General features: G+C 50.8%; 2 protein-coding genes across 2 annotated transcripts; one reads left to right on the forward strand and one right to left on the reverse strand.

Annotated features, from left to right (window-relative positions):
- Positions 1-777: 777 nt before the first annotated feature.
- FRAT1 (FRAT regulator of WNT signaling pathway 1) lies at positions 778-3,505 on the forward strand. The gene has a single exon (XM_053586303.1). The coding sequence runs from the start codon at positions 1,073-1,075 to the stop codon at positions 1,880-1,882; it is 810 nt and encodes a 269-aa protein (XP_053442278.1). The 5' UTR covers positions 778-1,072; the 3' UTR covers positions 1,883-3,505.
- An 11,580-nt stretch (positions 3,506-15,085) lies between these two features.
- FRAT2 (FRAT regulator of WNT signaling pathway 2) lies at positions 15,086-17,476 on the reverse strand. The gene has a single exon (XM_053584489.1). It carries the CDS (start codon positions 17,081-17,083, stop codon positions 16,403-16,405), a length of 681 nt encoding a protein of 226 aa, XP_053440464.1. The 5' UTR covers positions 17,084-17,476; the 3' UTR covers positions 15,086-16,402.
- Positions 17,477-18,262: the final 786 nt, after the last annotated feature.

Here is an 18,262-nt window from a genome sequence, read left to right on the forward strand (position 1 = left end):
GAGGCAAGAGGATGGCTTGAACCGAAGAGTTTGAGATTCCTATGAGCTAAGAGGCCATGGCACTCTACCAAAGGGAACAAAGTGAGACTCTGTCTCAAAGAAACAAGATGAGGTCTTGGTTAACTATAAAATCAGCTTTAATAATCTTGAAAGATTAAGCTGGACCATATCATATTTTCATCCAATCAGCTCATTATTGCCTTCCCTGTTATCCTCTCAGGGCAGATCTCCTTCTAGTGGACTGAGGCATTCTTTAAAGCACTTGTAGGCACAACCCCTCTCAAGATTAGCAACCTTCTTCTCTCTAGCAATGCTAACCTCAGCCCAGATGCCACTCGCCCAGCCTCCGGATCAGGGTCGGCCTTTCTTTGCCATTTCCAACTCTATGACCCTAATCACCCGACAGGGACCCCCTCTTCTTTTTGATCCTTGTTAGCCTCATTTCCCTAAATCTCCATAGAGATCCATATCCGGCCTGACGTCCTCTCTTTTCCATCCTCGCCAGACGCCCGCACCTAGACCTCAAAAGAACAAATGCTAAAAATCAAATTGACGCACGAAGTGTGTATATGTGTGCGCGTGTGTGTGTTAGTGTATGTGCTTGTGTGTGGAAGAAACCAATAGATTCCACGCCGGCGTCCATCTTCTGGAAATGCCGATCACGCCCTGCTGAGGGAGCCAGGATCAGCATCCCGGTACGCTCCCAGAGACATTACCCTGAGTGATGGAGGTCAGAAGCAGCTAGGCTTCACCTTGAACTCCCGCCTTGCAGGCGCCCCGCCCCCCAACGGCACAGCACACCCCCGCCGGGCGCAGTGGTAGAGCCCGACGCTACGTCACCCATTGTTTACAAATCAACCAGAGCCCGCAGGATTCCGGCTCCCGCGGCTGCAGGCGCGCGGCGCGAGTGTCTGGCGGGCTCCGGCTTCCGCGTCCACCTGGGCCCCGGCTTCGGCCCCAGCCCCAGCCGTAGTCCCAGCCCCGCGCCCGGGTCTGCCGCGGCCCGCCGAACTCGCGGGAAGCCGGGCCGCCAGCGACGCCCGCAGAGCTCCGGGTGCCAGCGCGGGGGACCATGCCGTGCCGGAGGGAGGAGGAAGAGGAAGCCGGCGAGGAAGCGGAGGGGGAGGAAGAGGAGAAGGACAGCTTCCTCCTGCTGGAGCAATCGGTGACGCTGGGCAGCTCGGGCGAGGTGGACAGGCTGGTGGCCCAGATCGGCGAGACACTGCAGCTGGACGCAGCGCAGGACAGCCCGGCCTCCCCGTGCGCTCCCCTGGGGGCGGCGGTGCGGGCGGACGAGGGCCGGGCCGCGGCGGGGCAGCTGCTGCTGCCGCCCTCCTCATCTGAAGGGGTGAGCCCGGCGCCCCCGGGGGCTCTGCGCTGCGCCCTTGGAGACCGCGGGCGTGTGCGGGGCCGGGCTGCGCCCTACTGTGTGGCCGAGCTCGTCGCAGGCCCCAGTGCGCTACCCACACTGCCCCTTCAGCTGGGCCAGGATGGGCCTCTAGGATCTGGCAAGAGGGGTATCTCGCAGCAGCTGTCAGGTCCGTGCCGGCGAGGATGGCTCCGGGGCGCTGCCGCCTCCCGCCGCCTGCAGCAGCGACGCGGATCCCAACCCGAAACCCGCACAAACGACGACGATCCGCACCGACTCCTGCAGCAGCTCGTGCTCTCGGGAAACCTCATCAAGGAGGCGGTGCGGAGGCTTCATTCTCGACGGCTGCAGTTACATACAAAACTTCCCCAACGCCCGCTCCTAGGGCCTCTGTCGGCCCCAGTGCATGAGCCCCCTTCTCCCCGCAGCCCTCGCGCGGCCTGCAGTGACCCTGGCGCGTCCGAGAGGGCGCAGCTCAGAACTGGCGACGGCGTTCTAGTCCCTGGCAGCTAACACTCCCTCGGCAGCTACAGGGCCAGCCTGACTGGAGGGCAAGGGGTTCCCCAGAGGACTCCAGTCCTACTCAGGCTGGTGGAGAACTCTTTTGAAAGCAAGAGAAATAAGCTAATGAAGACGAGGAACTGAAAAATCGCGCGTGTTGTCGCAGGGAACTGAGCTCGAGGGCCCCAATCTATTTGAAATACAGGACTTAACTGGCCCTATTTAAGGCAGAGTTTGCAGAGTGGACCACCCCAACCTCACAGTAGGACTCCTTATTTAGCAGGACCCGACCTGGCCGCAGAGCAGAGTGTGCAGGTCAGCGCAGCTTCCTGGGGCCACAGGGCCTGGTGACCATGTGGCCATCCATAGCCCACTGTTCTCAGGATCACTATGCGCCGTAACCAGGAAGATGATCCCAGTTACCCGCTTTTCCTTTTCAGGGCTGGTTCCTGATCCGCTTTGGGGGAGGGGAACATGAGTAGATGGTAATTTCAGGGAGCACCCCAGGCTGCCAGACTTGAACATCTACCATACTTTTTCTTTTTTAAAAACCCATCTTGTTTCTTTTGGGGTGCTGGTTCTTAATATAAAACATGCGGTACCGTGAAAGGACCCTCTTGGGGTTGAATAGTAGTAACCTCTGCCCTCTCTTTGCAACTGTCTGCCGTTTTCAGAGTAGTGGGGTAAGGCTGTACGCTAGGGGTGGGCATAAGGAGGTGGGGGGTATTGAATGGTACAATGAGGCACTGAGTGAACCCTGTGGCCTCTCTAAAGTATTTTCAAAGCCGGCTCTCCCCTCCTCGGGTTCAAGGTCACAATTTCCCAGGCACACACAGGGCTGTGGGGCTCAGGCAGAGCAGAATAGCTGGGTTCTGCCTGTACTAGAAGAGCACAGTGTTTTGCCAAGTGCTAGAGTCTCCTGAGGACACGCTGCAGCCGCCACCAAGGGTATGGGGAGGTGGGAATGTGCGGAGCTGCCTGCGGTCGACCACTGCCCGCTTTCAAGGAAGCTGTCATGATACATGGCCCTGGGTCTCTCTTCACACACACCCCCTTCTGTCCCACTCAAGTGGGAGGCTCTAGAGGCCAGGGCTGGGGAAGAGGGAGCCCCCACGTGAGGGGCACTCCAGGGACACACAGCCTGGAACAGCAGCTTATAATGGGCTCTCCAGGGCCATTTGCAATAACAGCTGCAATTCCCTGGATAGAGGGAGTTGATTTCCTCTTCTTTGCCCCTCCCCCAGCCATGCCTGCTGCCTTTGTAAGTGAAAGAAACAGTAGAAAATGTGACCCTCCAAATGGCGAAGCTGTGGGCTTTGCCATTGTGAACAGTGGTGAAGTGCTTGAAACATACTGTTCAGTCGCTGTAAGGGCGCTGAGACCATTCTGTTGTTTTAGCTGTATAGTCAGTGGCTTGTTCATCATCCAGATGTGGCTATTGACATATCTACACTTCGCACCGGAGTGTGTGGAATTATGGCTATCCTGATTATAGGATTTTAACTTAACTGAAATACCTGTTTTGAATAAATGTGTTGTGTTTTTTGTTTGGTTTTATTTTATACTTGCCATCAGTGGGAAAGATGTACAGAACACATTTTGCTGATCTCCATAAACATGAAAACACTTGAAATCCCTGTCAGCCTGGCTTGTGGATGGTAATTAGAGCGCCTTTGTGTCTGAGCAGCTCACTAGTTAGACAAGGTCTGCGCAGCTGGGTGTGTATTGGGGCTGGCATGAAATTAAATGAAAGTGAGGTCAGGTTTTGGATCAATCCCATTCGTGAAAACCTCAGAGTCTCTGGATTACTAGTCAGTGATGGAGATGTGTTAGGAAGCTGCCACTCTTAGCAAAGGCCATCAGATCAGCCAGTTGCTGCAGACTGAGAGGCTTATCACTTATTTTCTTTCTAGCATGGCTATTAAGTGGACTTGTTCCACAAAGTAGCCCTTTAAGCTGGGGCAGCTCTGCTTAGGAGGCTGCTCAAGATGCAAGCTTGGTGGCTGGAAAGATGGCTTGGAGCTTATTAAAGGACTCCTCTCTTTGCCTCTGGTACACTTGCTACCATTCTGTCGGTAAGCAGTGACATAACAGCCTGCCTGTATCCCTCCAGTACTGACTTTTGTCTGTTCCCTTAAGGAAGTAGGCAGAGTGGCAGGATACCACTTAAGCCGGGTTTAAGTCCATTTATTAAGTGGGGAGGAAACCCTGGATTAGTTGTTCACCACTGTGGGCTTCAGTTTCCTCATCTGTACAGCAGTGAAAAGGAGATAAAGGGAATGTGGTGGATGGCATGTGCCAGACTTGAACAGTAACTGGCCCCTACCCTACCCCTTTCCTTCCCAGGACTGCCCCTCAGCAGCCAAGGGACTGGGTCCTCAGTTTCTCATAAAACAAGGAGATGCCATGAACCCCGTATTGCGTTCTGGAGGCTTTGAGTCCTGATTTTCTTTTCTTTCTTTCTTTTTTTTGAGACAGAGTCTCATTTTATTGCCCCTTGGTAGAGTGCCATGGTGTCATAGCTCACAGCAACCTCAAACTCTTGGGCTCAAAGCGATTTCTCTTGCTTCAGACTCCCACGTAGCTGGGACTACAGGAGCCCACCACAATGCCCAGCTATTTTTTAGAGACAGGGTCTCGCTCTTGCTCAGGTTTTTCTCGAACCCATGAGCTCAGGCAATGTACCTGCTTTGGCCTCCCAGAGTGCTAGGAGTACAGGTGTGAGCCACTGTGCCTGGCCTCTAACACCTTTTTCACTCAATGCCCATTCTCTTTCTCAAATACACACACCCTGATGGTCTCTGAGGAGTATCCTCAGAGCACCCAGCTTACCCTTTTCCACAAGAGCCCAGGAAGGTTTTGGGGACTCAGTCTTAGTGTTGCCCAGAAGGGGAAGGGCGATTATGGAGGCTCCAATAAAAACCCAGGAAGGCGGCGCCTGTGACTCAACAGTGTAGGAGGCAGGCCCCATATTCTGGAGGAGGTGGGTTAAGCCCAGCCCTGGCCAAAAACCGCAAAAAAAAAAAAAGAACCAAGGAAGAGGGGCCTCCAGCAGTGCAATGGGCACCACCTCTCAGCCCTGAACATGAGAGAAGAATGGTCAGGTGCTGACTTCCCCTGGCATCTGAGTAGCCCTGAGATCCTTGGTCTCAATTCTTACTTGAGGGACATCTATCAAAGATAAGAGGGTTGGGAGAAATCCAGGGCTTTCTCTCCACTCCCCAGTTGGCCAAGATTCAATGCCACTGCTCTGACTGCACTGACTTCTTTTTTTGTAGAGACAGAGTCTCACTGTACCGCCCTCGGGTAGAGTGCCGTGGCGTCACACGGCTCACAGCAACCTCTAACTCTTGGGCTTATGCGATTCTCTTGCCTCAGCCTCCCGAGCAGCTGGGACTACAGGCGCCCACCACAACGCCCAGCTATTTTTCTGTTGCAGTTTGGCCGGGGCTGGGTCTGAACCCGCCACCCTCGGCATATGGGGCCGGCGCCTTACTCACTGAGCCACAGGTGCCGCCCATAACTTCTTATAATAAGCATGACTGGTTAAGGCCAGACTCAATTTTAAGACTCATGCAGTACCACCTCACCTAAACAAGGAAAACAAGAGAAAACTAATGCCTCTATAAGGCATTTTAAATGCACTATAGCTCAATAACCAGTCATCTTTAAAAGAAAGAAAATCCTGCCAAGTTTTACTATTCACTCAAAACTCCCTTTTTGAAATAATTCAAGATTTACATAAACGATTTTTTTCTGTACCAAAATGTGATGTTATATAAATGATTTTGTTTTTTTTCTTTTTTGAGACAGTGTCTCACTATATTGCCCTCGGTAGAGTGCTATGGTATCACAGCTCACAGCAACCTCAAACTCTTGGGCTTAAGTGATTCTCTTGCCTCAGCCTCCCAAGAAGCTGGGACTGCAGGTGCTCGCCACAACACCCGGCTATTTTTTTGTTGTAGTTGTCATTGTTGTTTGGCAGGCCTGGGCTGGGTTCGAACCCGCTAGTATGTGGCTGGCGCCCTAGCCGCTGAGCTACAGGCTCCGAGCCCATAAATTTTTTTTGTTTGTTTGTTTTGTATTTTTTAGGTCAAGCCAGATGTGGTGGCTCATGCCTATAATCATAGCACTCTGGAAGGACAAGAAAGGAGGATCCCTTGAGCTCAGGAGTTCAAGACCAGCCTCACCAAGAGCGAGACCCTGTCTCTACTAAAAACACAAAAATTAGCCAGATATGGTGGCAGGTGCCTGTAGTCCAAGCTACTTGGGAAGCTGAGGCAGGAGGATCACTTGAGCCTGGAGTTTGAGGTTGCTATGAAATAAGGCCATAGCACTCTAGCCTGGATGACAGAGTAAGACTCTGTCTCAAAAAATGTTTTTAGGCCATTTTATAGGTAGAAAAAAATAGCCCAGGGAAGTGAGCACAGTGACCAACCAAAGTCATTTATGAAGTCAGAGGCTTAGCGGAGTCTAGAACCCAGGTCTCCAGGCTACTAGCTCAGGCCCTTTTTCAGTGGCTCAGCACCATCACACATAGTCCAGTATTGTTCACTGCACAACTCCATACATACATTGTATGTGAATGACACCCTTGCAGTTCCCCCAAATTGATGGCCCTGCCATTGAACCTCGGGAAAACAATGCTATATTAGGCTGAGCTAGGGAATTCCAGGTACGCTGTAACAATTTTCTTACAAAATATTTAGCATTCAGCAGCCCCCGTAGCCCAGTTGGCAGGGGCCAGTCACATACACCTAGACTGGCAGGTTTGAACCTGACCTAGGCCTGCTAAGCAACAATAACAACTGCCACCAAAAAATAGCCAGGCGTTGTGGGGAGCGCCTGTAGTCCCAGCTACTTGGGAGGCTGAGGCAAAAGAGTTGCTTAAACCCAAGAGTTTGAGGTTGTTGTGAGCTGTGATATCATGGCACTCTACCCAGGGTAACAGCTTAAGAATCTGTCTCAAGGGTGGCGCCTGTGGCTCAAAGTGGTAGGGTGCCGGTCCCATATGCCGGAGGTGGCAGGTTCAAACTCAGCCCCGGCAAAAACCCACAAAAAAAAAAAAAATCTGTCTCAAAAAAAAAAAAATTAGCATTCTACGAAAGACACTTGCCACAGAAAATGGCCTGGGTGAGATAAAAGACCAAGCTATAAACTGAATGAAAAAATAAATAAACACATAAATTGGCAAATAATAAGTGATTTGGAGAAAAGAATGCCACACTTCATGGAGAACTCAAGTCAGGCACACCGAGATTTCATTCTAAATTAGGCATACATGCTACAATATTTGAATTCAGTTTTTACCCTTTTTTGCTCTTTCTTTTTCCAGCTCAGAAGCAGAAACATGGAGCGAAGATCATGCACCACTTTCCTATCCAGCAAAGTCTGTGTCGAACCCTGTGATCCCTTCTTTCCAATCAGGAAAGAGTTACCCTGGCAACCAAATTACTAACTCACTCAATTAGCCCCCCTCTCCTCCACCAATGCTCAGTAATCACAGAATGTCAGCCCCCGGAGAGCTCAGCTTTCAGCAGTCTGGTGCTACCACCTCATTTAGATGGAAGCCTGGAGAGGTTTCCACTCAGAGGTGTACGCTATTTGAACGCTATGAAAGCTGGTGCAGGCAGAGAGGCAAAACCTCTTCCATGTAGTGGTTTCCTCCTGGTTTTGCATCATAACTGAAGTGAGACCAAATGGTCTGCCACTAACGGTGTTGCCCAGAACACATAATAGATGAAAGCAGGGACTCTAAATGCAGCCCTTCATTGCTAGCTGTGTGATTTGGGACAGGGTCAGTAATCTCAATTCATCTGCAAAATGGGGATAAGAGTAGAGCCTAACTTGAAGAATTATGTGAAGATTAAATTAGATAATGTATGGGAAACAGGTAGCCAATAAAACAAAACATCATTCCTGGGAGCCACTGCATTAAAGTCACTATTTGAGTCTTCTACAGCAAACCCTGTTTCTGGCCAGGTGCTGTGGCTCACACCTGTAATTCCAGCACTTTGGGAGGCCAAGGCAGGAGGATCACTTGAGTTTAGGTATTTCAGACCAACTTGAGCTACATAGCAAGACACACCCCTATCTCTACAAAACATTAAAAACATTAGCCAGGCTGGGTAGTGCAACCCTGTAGTCTCAGCTACTTCAAAGACTGAGGTTGCAGCGAGCTATGATAATGCCACTACACTCTAGCCTGGGCAACAGAGCAAGACCCTATCTCAAAAAAGGAAAACTGGCATGGTGGCTCATGCCTGTAATCTCAGCACTTGGGAGAACGAAGTGGGTGTATTTCATGAGCTCACAAGTTCAGGACCAGCCTGAGCCAGAGCGAGACCTCATCTCTAAAAAGAGCAGGGCATTGTGGCAGGTGCCTGTCATCCCAGCTACTTGGGAGGCTGAGGCAAGAGAATCGCTTAATCCCAAGAATTTGAGGTTGAGCTGTGACGCCACGGCACTCTACCCAGGGCTATAAAGCAAAACTCTGTCTCAAAAAAAAAAAAAGGAAAACCCTGCTTTTTACTGGCCCTTTCAATCTGCATTTTTTTTTTTTTTTTTTTTTGAGAAAGGGTTGGTCTCACTATGTTGACCAGGTTAGTCTCCAACTCCTGGTCTCAGATGATCCTCCCACCTCAGCCTCCTGAAAAGCTGAGATTACAGGCATGAGCCACTACACCTGGCAAATCTGTTTTTTTAATGGCACAAACCTGTTTCTTCTGGAGGCAGAGGAGTTTCTTGCTCATGTACCCCTGTTACTTAGGTAAGTGTTAAGGGAGGTGTAGAGGGAGGGAATATCAGTGTGGAAGAGGTGTAATTAGAAAAGGGTAGAGGTCACCTTTGAGGCAAGCTTGGAAAGCAACTGGGGTTGGAATCAACTGATGCAATAGGAGCAGAAGGACTAATACAAAGGGTTGGGTTCACAGTGAGGACAGCCTGGAGCCCCAGCTCTTAACCCTTCCATTTCCTTTCAGAAAATCCTTCTTCTAAATTGAAATTCAGTGCTCTGCTGAAGTTCTGCTCGCCTCTCTGTCCACTCCTGTCTATAATCTATACTTTGATTATGCAATTTCTTTGTAGGAAGTGACCTTCAAGTCCATTTTGTTCTCTTTTTATTTACTGTCATTGCTTTATCTCAGGGGCTCATATGTGAATGTATTCTCTTCCCCCAGAGATTATATATATTCTTTGATGGCAGAGGAATGACAAGATGAAGAGGATGTTTTAGGCAGATTGTCAGGCCATGTGGCTTGGGGGAATGGACCAGGGCAGAGGGGAAGCATTTATGGTTGGCCAGATCAGTTGGACGCTGTTACAGCTTCCAGTCACCCAGAGATAAGGGCTTAGGCGGGAAGAGAGAGGAAAAAAGGAGAGATATTTTATAGGCCTCAGTACAGTACCATGTAGCCATAAAAATGCAGGCTCTGGAGCCAGACTGCCCAGCTCCCTCCTTTAAAGCTCCTCCCTGTGACACAGGGCAGGTTACTTCACCTCTCTAACCTCATGGTCTTCATCTGCAAAGTCCAATAATAATAAAAGTCCCTAACTCCTAGGGTTGTTGTGGGGATTAATTGAGCTAATGCTAATAAAAATGCTTCAACCACTGCCTGAAATGTAGCTGCAATTAGTACTTTCACTGGGTATTGGCATATTTGCAGAATAAATGAGGTGGCTAAGGGAGTGGGGTGCTGGGGACATAGATGATGAAAGGTGGTGCCTACAAGTCTGAAGAAGACAGGATAGAAGGGACAACAGCAAAAAGGGAGAATGAGAGGCTGGGTACAGCAGTTCACACCTGTAATCCTAGCACTCTGAGAGGCCGAGGTGGGTGGACTGCTCGAGCTCAGGAGTTCCAGACCAGCTTGAGCTACAGCAAGACCCCATCTCTACTAAAAATAGCAAAACTGAGGCAAGAGGATCACTTGAGACCAAGAGTTGGAGGTTGCTGGGAGCTATGCCACGGCACTCTGCCCAGGGCGACAGTTTTAGACTCTGTCTCAAAAAAAAAAAAAAGGGTGGGGAGAGTATGAAACTAAAGGATGTACTCCCTCAACCAGAAGAGACTTGTGACATCTGAATGCGGGGGTATAAAGGGAAGATGTTATGAAGGACAAGGTGCCTGGAGGAAGGGGAAGGCATGAGGTCCCAGGCCCAGCAGGCTTGAAGGGTAGGGCTCTGGGAGACAGTAGGAATGGATGTGTCACATGACAGCACCCTGAGTCCCAAATTTCCTACCACAATGTGGCCTGGGACCTGATAGATTGGTTTTTGAAACAACCTTGTGTAATCCTTCCTGCCTGGGATGGCTGGGTATGTTTCTGTTGTCTTTGTGTGAATGAATTCATAGAATGAAAACTAAAACTGACATCAACGAGCTTATTAACTGCTCCCTCTTATCAATGGATAACTGACTCACAGGAAGTAAAATCACAACTACTCCCAATGATAGGCTGTCCAGGCAGTTTGTTTGACTTATTGATTTGGGTGGTTTAAAAAAGCACAAGCTGATTATCATCTTGTTACCTTTACTCTGCCTTTTGCCCATTTTTTTTTTTTTTTTTTTTTTTTCAGAGACAGAGTCTCACTATGTCACCCTCGGTAGAGTGCCATGGCATCACAGCTCACAGCAACCTCAAACTCTTGGGCTCAAGTGATTCTCTTGCCTCAGCCTCCCAAGTAGCTGGGACTCCAGGAGCCCACCACAATGCCCGGCTATTTTTTGTTGCAGTTGTCATTGTTGTTTAGCCGCCCTGGGCTGGGTTTGAACTCACCACCCTCAGTGTATGTGTCTGGTGCTGTAACAATTGTGCTATGGGCGCTGAGCCTGCCCATTTCTTTAACTTGTCTAAATTAGACTCTACAGCCTAATTTGGTAAAAAATGGTTTTCCTGAAAATTTTCTCTAGTCGCTGAAGTCACAAACCCCTTTCTCCAGAAGCACCATAAATAGTACTTATCTTCAGCAGGTGTTACCGCACTACTTAATGGTGCTGATAGAAGGCGAATTAACTTCAGGATTCAAAATAAACAACGAAAGCCACTGAACATGATCCAATTCCATATACCCTGACCACAGGCGATATACAAAGAGATAACATAGATCTAGCCACGTATTTGTATGTATGTGTGTTGGTGCCCATGCGTGGACTCTCATTTATGTGATATTCCACCATCTCCACAGTTTACCCTACACTGCAACCTTCCTGGGCTTCTCTTGGTTCTCTTACTTTCTGTCTGCTTCTTTTGTGTATTCTTCCTCCCACAGAGATTTGAGGAGTTGAGTTTCTCAAAGTGCTTGTAACAAAGCCTGGCACATGGCAAGTGCCACTCTCTGTGTATCAGCTAGTGTTATTATTAACTACTCAACTGCCAGCATCTCCCAGGCTCCATCCACTCCTTAGCCTTAACTGCCAAATCTTTATCTTCAGCGCTGATCCCTGTCCAAGTCGTAGTCATTTATGGCTGCTGACCCTGTAACTTTCACTGAAACTCCTAACCAAATCTCCACATGAACATCCCCTCCCCCAACACACACACACACACACACACACACACCATTTCTCCTTGCCACTTCCCTATTGCTCTGGTCCTTCTGGGCTTGACCCTTACAGAATATTATAGGAAAAACTAGGCATTGGCTCCTTCAGAAGATGGAGCTAACTTTCCCTCGACCGTACCCCTAGTTCTGTGCCCATCCACTGCAAGGGGCTAGGAATAGCATTCCTCAGCTTAGCACTAGCTGCAACACCTTGGAAATGGCCATTGCTTCCTAGACACGGAGATACCTATGTCTCTCTGTGTCTGGGACTAGGCATTCTATAGGCTTTACCAATGGCTGGGTCCATACCAGGGGCTGGAAAGCATGAGGAAAGGAACATGGGTAGGTTTAGACAGGAGGGAAGAGGAGCAACATAAAAGCCTTGAGTTCAGATCCTGCTCTACCACCATTAATGCTTACCTCTCACCATTGTAAACATCTTGTAAAAGGGGCCCACCAGGGTGCCAGCCCTTAACAGGGCTCAGTGCCCTTTCTTTTTTCTTTTTTGAGACAGAATTTCACTTTGTCACTCTTGGTAGAGTACAATGGCATCATAACTCACAGCAACCTCAAACTCTTGTGCTCAAATGATTTCTCTTGCCTAAGCCTCCCAAGTAGCTGGGACTACAGGCAGGACTACAGGCGCTGGCCACAAGGCCCGGCTATTTTTAGATGGGGGTCTTGCTCTGGCTCACACTGGTCTCCAACCTGTGAGCTCAGGCAATCTACCCACCTCAGCCTCCCAGAGTGCTGGGATTACAGGGATGAGCCACAGGGCCCAGCTCAGTTCCCTCTCTATCTGCCTTGCTTCTCAGGTCATATAGATCTGTCTGCAGTCACCATTCTAAGTTTTTTTTTTGTGGGGGGACAGACTTTCACTGCGTCACCCTCGGTAGAGTGCTGTGGCATCACAGCTCACAGCAACCTCAAACTCTTAGGCTTAAGTGATTCTCTTGCCTCAGCCTCCCAAGTAGCGGGGCCTACAGGTGCCCACCACAATGCCCGGCTGCTTTTCTGTTGTAGCTGTCATTGTTGCTTAGCTGGCCTGGGCTGGGTTCAAACCTGCCAGCTTCGGTGTATGTGGCTGACACCGCAACCAGTGAGCTATGGGTGCCACCATTCTAAGTTTATTCCTGAGTGCTGTTCTAACCATATTGGAGAACCACAGGTAATCAGCACTGGAGGAGACCTGTCTTGGTCCTATGCCCTCATCTTACTGAAAACTCAAGGTTGTAAAGGAGGCAGACACATACCACGTTTCTGGGGCTCTCTTATGCAATTCTATTCCCTTTTGGGGGCCTCAGCCCCTAAAACCTGGATTCTGCCAAGACATCTCAAACCCTGCCTCACCCAAAATCCCCAGCACACACATATGGCTGTTGCACAAGAACAGTTTGAGAATGGTGATACTGGCTTGGCGCCCGTAGCTCAAGTGGCTAAGGCGCCAGCCACATACACCTGTGCTGGCAGGTTCGAATCCAGCCCAGGCCCGCCAAACAACGATGGCTGCAACCAAAAAATAGCCGGGCGTTGTGGCAGGTGCCTGTAGTCCCAGCTACTTGGGAGGCAGGAGAATGGCTTGAGCCCAGGAGTTCGAGGTTGCTGTGAGCACTCTACCCAGGGTGACAGCTTGAGGCTCTGTCTCAAAAAAAAAAAAAGAGAATGGTGATACTAATGTGGGATAATCTTAAGAACTTTTTAATAAATCTTGGCTTGGTGCCCGTAGCATAGTGCTTATGGCACCAGCCACATACACCAAGGGTGGCGGGTTTGAACCTGGCCTGGGCCAGCTAAACTGCAACAAAAAAAATAGCTGGGTTTTGTGGCGAGCACCTGTAGTTCCAACTACTTGGGAGGCTGAGGCAAAAGAATCGCTTAAGCCCAAGAGTTTGAGTTGCTGTGAGCTGTGATGTCACAGCACTCTACCCAGGGCAAAAAGTGAGACTCTGTCTCAAAAAAAAGAGAAATTTCCAGGGCGGTGCCTACGGCTCAGTGAGTAGAGCGCTGGCCCCATATACCGAGGGTGGCAAATTCAAACCTGGCCCTGGCCAAATTGCAACAAAAAAATAGCCGGGCATTGTGGAGGGTGCCTGTGGTCCTAGCTAGTTGGGAGGCTGAGGCAAGAGATTTGCCTAAGCCCAAGAGTTGTGATGCCACAGCACTCTACCAAGGGTGACAAAGTGAGACTCTGTCTCTAAAAAAAAAAAAAAAAAATTTTTTTAAAGAACTTTAATAAATCTAACATGGCAGAAAATGGTGTCTACAATGTCTCATTTAGGTGGCACAGTAAACCCAAAGACTTGGTTGAAGAAAGCAGGAGACCTTATACCCAGACTACCCAGGCTAAAATCCCAGCCCTACTACCTAAAAGATGGTGATTTCAAGCAAATCACTTAACTTCTTGGGCCTCAACGTCCACATCTGTAAGTTGGAAAAAGTGTCTACTTTATGGTACATAAAGCCATGAGGTAGTGCCAAGAATACGCAGCTATAATTTTTTGAGCACTTAGTCTCCCAGACAGCTCAAGTCCTCATGTAATCATCCCAACTACTGTTAAAATTAAGTATTGTTTTATAAATCACAGAAGGGAAAAGTTCAGGGCAGTGAATTTCCCACAACACAGCTGGTGAGCAGGAGGGCTGACTCAACCCCAAGTCACTGAGCACTCTACAGTATGCTGGGCAGACAGGGGAAATGGGTGCTGAGCAGGAGAGGTCCCCCAGGGGCTGGTTAGCAGAGCTGGACTGTACCAAGGTTTCCTTGAAAAGGGCAAGGGGTTCAGCAAGCACTCTGTGCTGGAGAAGACTGAGCTGAGGGGAGGAGAATGAGGGGACTGCTTCAGTTCAATCTAAGCCCTGGGCTGGGGCAGTGCCCCATGCCTGTAATCCTAGTACGCTGGGAGCCTCAGGTGGGTGGACTGCTTGAGCTCAGTAGTTCCAAGACCAGCCTAAGCCAGAACAAGACCCTGTCTCTAAACATTGCTGGGGCTTGGCACCTGTGGCTCAAGTGGCTAAGGCACCAGCCGTATACACCTGAGCTGGGGGGTTCGAATCCAGCCTGGGCCTGCCAAACAACAATGATGGCTGCAACCAAAAAAGACAGCCGGGTGTTGTAGCAGGCACCTGTAGTCCCAGCTACTTGGGAGGCAGAGGCAGGAGACTCACTTGAGCCCAGGAGTTGGAGGTTGCTGTGAGCTGTGATACCACAGCACTCTACCTAGGGCAACGGCTTGAGGCTCTGTCTCAATAAATAAATAAATAAATAAAAATAAAAATAAAAATAGCTGGGCCTTGTGGCAGGCACCTCTAGTCCCAGCTACTTGGGAGGCTGAGGCAAGAGAATCACTTGAGCCCAAAGAGTTTGAGGTTACTGTGAGCTGTGATGCCAAAGCACTCTACTGAGGGTGACAAAGTACAACTGTGTCTCAAAAAATAAACAAATAAATAAAAGCTAAATAAAACCAAAACCTAGATTTAATTTTTTCATCTTGTGGAACATCACCCCAGAAGCACTGAAGTACTATGGCTTGAGTAGGATTCTGTGCCGAGCAGAGTTGACCCCAACCATTTGCCTAGATACCCTATTACCCCAGGTACGCTCTTCATTATTAAGGGTAATCCCTACATACTTTACTTCCTCTCCTGACCTTCCACCAAAAAGTCAAACCATGCTCCAAAAGAAAATCCAAATTTATTCAGCAAACATTTTAATTAAGAAATCCTATAAATCAGGACCATCACAATTTCAGACACTCCGTTGCGAAGTGTACGTCAACAGCTACATCTGGAGGATGAACAAGCCATTGAATCTTTAAAAAACTGGTTTAGCTACCTTAAAGTGTGGGGGTGGCACCTTACTAAAGTGCCATCAAGTTTTACAAGGGTAAAGCCAGAGGTTTCTCCTCTGGGAGAGTCACATTTTAAAAAACAATTTCAGTCGCTCAAAAAGAAAAGCTGGCATAGCGGGAGAAAACCAACTGTGCAAGCAAGGACCCACAGAGGCTTAGGCCCATAGTTGCTGCAAAAAGGGTGAATACGAAAGGTCGACTGGGAGGACAGGGACAGACTCAAGCGACTGTTTATGACCATTTCTGAGAAAGTTCCTGACATGGCCAACAATGGCAGGAGAAGGAATTCTGAAAAGAGGAAAATAGAAAAAGCAAATAACTCTCCCCACACGTCCCTCTCTGTGTGTGTTCTCGGGAGACTCCAAGCAATAGCAAAGCACAAATAGGGCTCTCCTTGGAGCAAAAGAAAAGACACCCAGGGTGTTAGCTCTCCCAGGAACCCCCAAACCTTTCCATCTGCAGCAGACCATAACCTTGAACCACAGGTGGCAAGGTCAAGTCACTTAAAAGTCCACATTTAAATCCAACTCTTCCACCTTCAAAATGTTCCTCCATTTCCCTTCTTGAATCCCCTAGAGTTCACATCTCCCTCCACCGGCCACCAATTAGGTGGGAAGAGGGGGGTGATGCCTACCCACCCACTGCCGAGCTTTTTACATTCTTCTTCCCCCTTGAAATTTCTTTGCACAGCAATCGTAGCACCACTTTCACTAAGCTCCTCCACCGGAAAACAAGAAAATGTGTGTGTGTCGTTAGTTTTCAAGTATTGTTATAAAGCTCTCGCGAATCCCGCCCCTTTGAGCCCTATCTTTGAACAATCCAAGCTCACGACGCCCCGACGGGCTAAGTCAGGTCTAAGTCGATGCAAGTAGCTGCCACAGTTCTCCCAGTTTATCCCAGGTCTTTGGCCCCGATGGCAGGGGCAATCCTCACGCACCATAGACGCGCCCTGGCTCGAGCATTTCTTAAGTTTCCTCCAACAGCTTCACAGGGATGGGTAATTTCTCATCTTTAGGCCTCTCCTCACTCTCCTCCCCGCAGCCTACACGGTGACTCTCAGGATAGCGACAGCGGCTTCAGCTCAGGGGTGGTGGGTCGCTGGGTCTTTGCAGCGACCTCCTCTTCCTCCAGGAGGCCTGGGTCAGAGGAAGGCGCCTGAAGGCTGCAAGGCGACAGGGTCCGGCCCGCTGCGGCCTCCCACAGAACCAGGTGCTCCCACCGGGCTCGTGGCTGCAACCGCGGCGACGGCTCGTTGGAGCCTCCGCACGGCCTCCTTAATCAGGTTTCCCGAGAGCACGAGCTGCTGCAGGAGTCGGTGAGGGTCGTCATCACCGGCATGTGCCCCGGTTTGGGTCCATCGTCGCTGGGGCAGGCGCCGGGAGGCGACGGCGCCCCGGAGCCATCCTCGCCGGCATGGCCCGGGCAGTGCGCTGGAGCCTGCGGCGAGCTCGGTCACGCAGTAAGGTGCAGCCCGGCCCCGCACACGCCCGCGGTCCCCCAGGGCGCAGCGCAGAGTCCCAGGGAGAGCCGGGCTCACCGCCTCAGTCGACGCGGGCGGCCACAGCAGCGGCACCGCCGGGGCCCAGGCCTTGTCTGCCGGCACCGCCGCCGGAGGCCGCAGCGGCGCCCCCGGCGGAGCGCACGGGGAGGCCGGGCTGTCCTGCGCTGCGTCCAGCTGCAGTGTCTTGCCGATCTGGGCTACCAGTCTGTCCACCTCGCCCGAGCTGCCCAGCGTCACCGATTGCGCCAGCAGGAGGAAGCTGTCCTCCTCTTCCTCCGCTTCCTCGCCGGCTTCCTCTTCCTCCTCCCTCCCGCACGGCATGGCCCCACGCGCGGGCACCCGCAGCTCTGCGGGCGTCGCTGGCGGTTCGGCGGGCCGCGGCCGAAAGAGTCGGGCGCGGGGCTGGAGCTGCGGCAGAGACCGTAGCCGGGACCGGGGCCAGGGCGGGGACAAATTCGTAAGTCAGAACCCGCCAGACACTGGCGCTGTGCGCCTACAGCCGCAGGAGCCGGAATCCTGCTGGCTGCGGTTGATTTGTAAACAATGGGTGACGTCGGGCTGGGCCCTACCACCGCGCCCGGACGGGGGCGACGCGCGAGAAGGCGCCGGGCGCTGCACGTAGAGGAAAGCGCAGGACCGCGGCGGAAGCCTTCTCGTGTCTGTGTTGAGCGTAGGGACAGCTGTTGTATTGGCCCGGCTCGACGAGCAGTAGGAGAAAAAGAAGACTCTGAGGTGGCCTGGGTTGGTTTCTCCCACTCACGGACACACCCACCCACACACCCGACCCCTCCTCCTCGGACGCGTCCACCCTCCCCACGTGTCCGCCGCTTAAGGCCCGCCCTGCTCCTCCCCCGCGCACCCGCAGTGGCCGGGACTGGAGCGTGGAGGGGGGCGCCGGCCGCGCCTGCTGACTGGCTAGGCTCTATTTGGGGCGGAGAAAGCAGGGGGGAATTCGGGGTGAAGAAGGACGCTTTTTCTTTCATTATTTCCTTCTTCTTTTTCCTTCTTCCTTTCTTTTTTTCTTCTTCTTTTTCTTTCTTTTCTTTTCTCTCTTTTCTTTTCTTTTCTTTTTTTTTTTCTTTCTTTCTTTCTTTCTTTCTGAAATAGTCTCTCTCGGGGTGGCGCCTGTGGCTCAAGGAGTAGGGCGCCGGTCCCATATGCCGGAGGTGGCGGGTTCAAACCCAGCCCTGGCCAAAAATCACAAAAAAAAAAGAAATAGCCTCTCTCACTCTGTTTCCCAGGCTAGAAAGCTATAGCGTCAGCCTCGCTCACAGTAACCTCAAACTCCTGGGCTCTAGTGATCCTCTGGCTTTAGCCTCCGGAGTAGCTGAGACTATAAGGTGACTGCCACAGCAACCCGGCTAGTTTTTCTAATTTTTCAATTTTAGTAGAGATGGGGGTCGCACTCTTGCTCAGGCTGGTCTGGAACTCCTGAACTAAAGCGATTCTCCCTCCTCGGCCTCCTAGAGTGCTAGGATTACAGACTTGAACCCCTGTGCC

The sequence above is a fragment of the Nycticebus coucang genome, chromosome 3 (genome assembly GCF_027406575.1).
Source record: "Nycticebus coucang isolate mNycCou1 chromosome 3, mNycCou1.pri, whole genome shotgun sequence".
NCBI classification, from domain to species: domain Eukaryota; kingdom Metazoa; phylum Chordata; class Mammalia; order Primates; family Lorisidae; genus Nycticebus; species Nycticebus coucang.

What these genes read in the sequence shown, in the direction of transcription:
- FRAT2 (XM_053584489.1), bottom strand. Translation starts at nt 17,083, where the DNA reads ATGCCGTGCGGGAGGGAGGAGGAAGAGGAAGCCGGCGAGGAAGCGGAG.
- FRAT1 (XM_053586303.1), top strand. Translation starts at nt 1,073, where the DNA reads ATGCCGTGCCGGAGGGAGGAGGAAGAGGAAGCCGGCGAGGAAGCGGAG.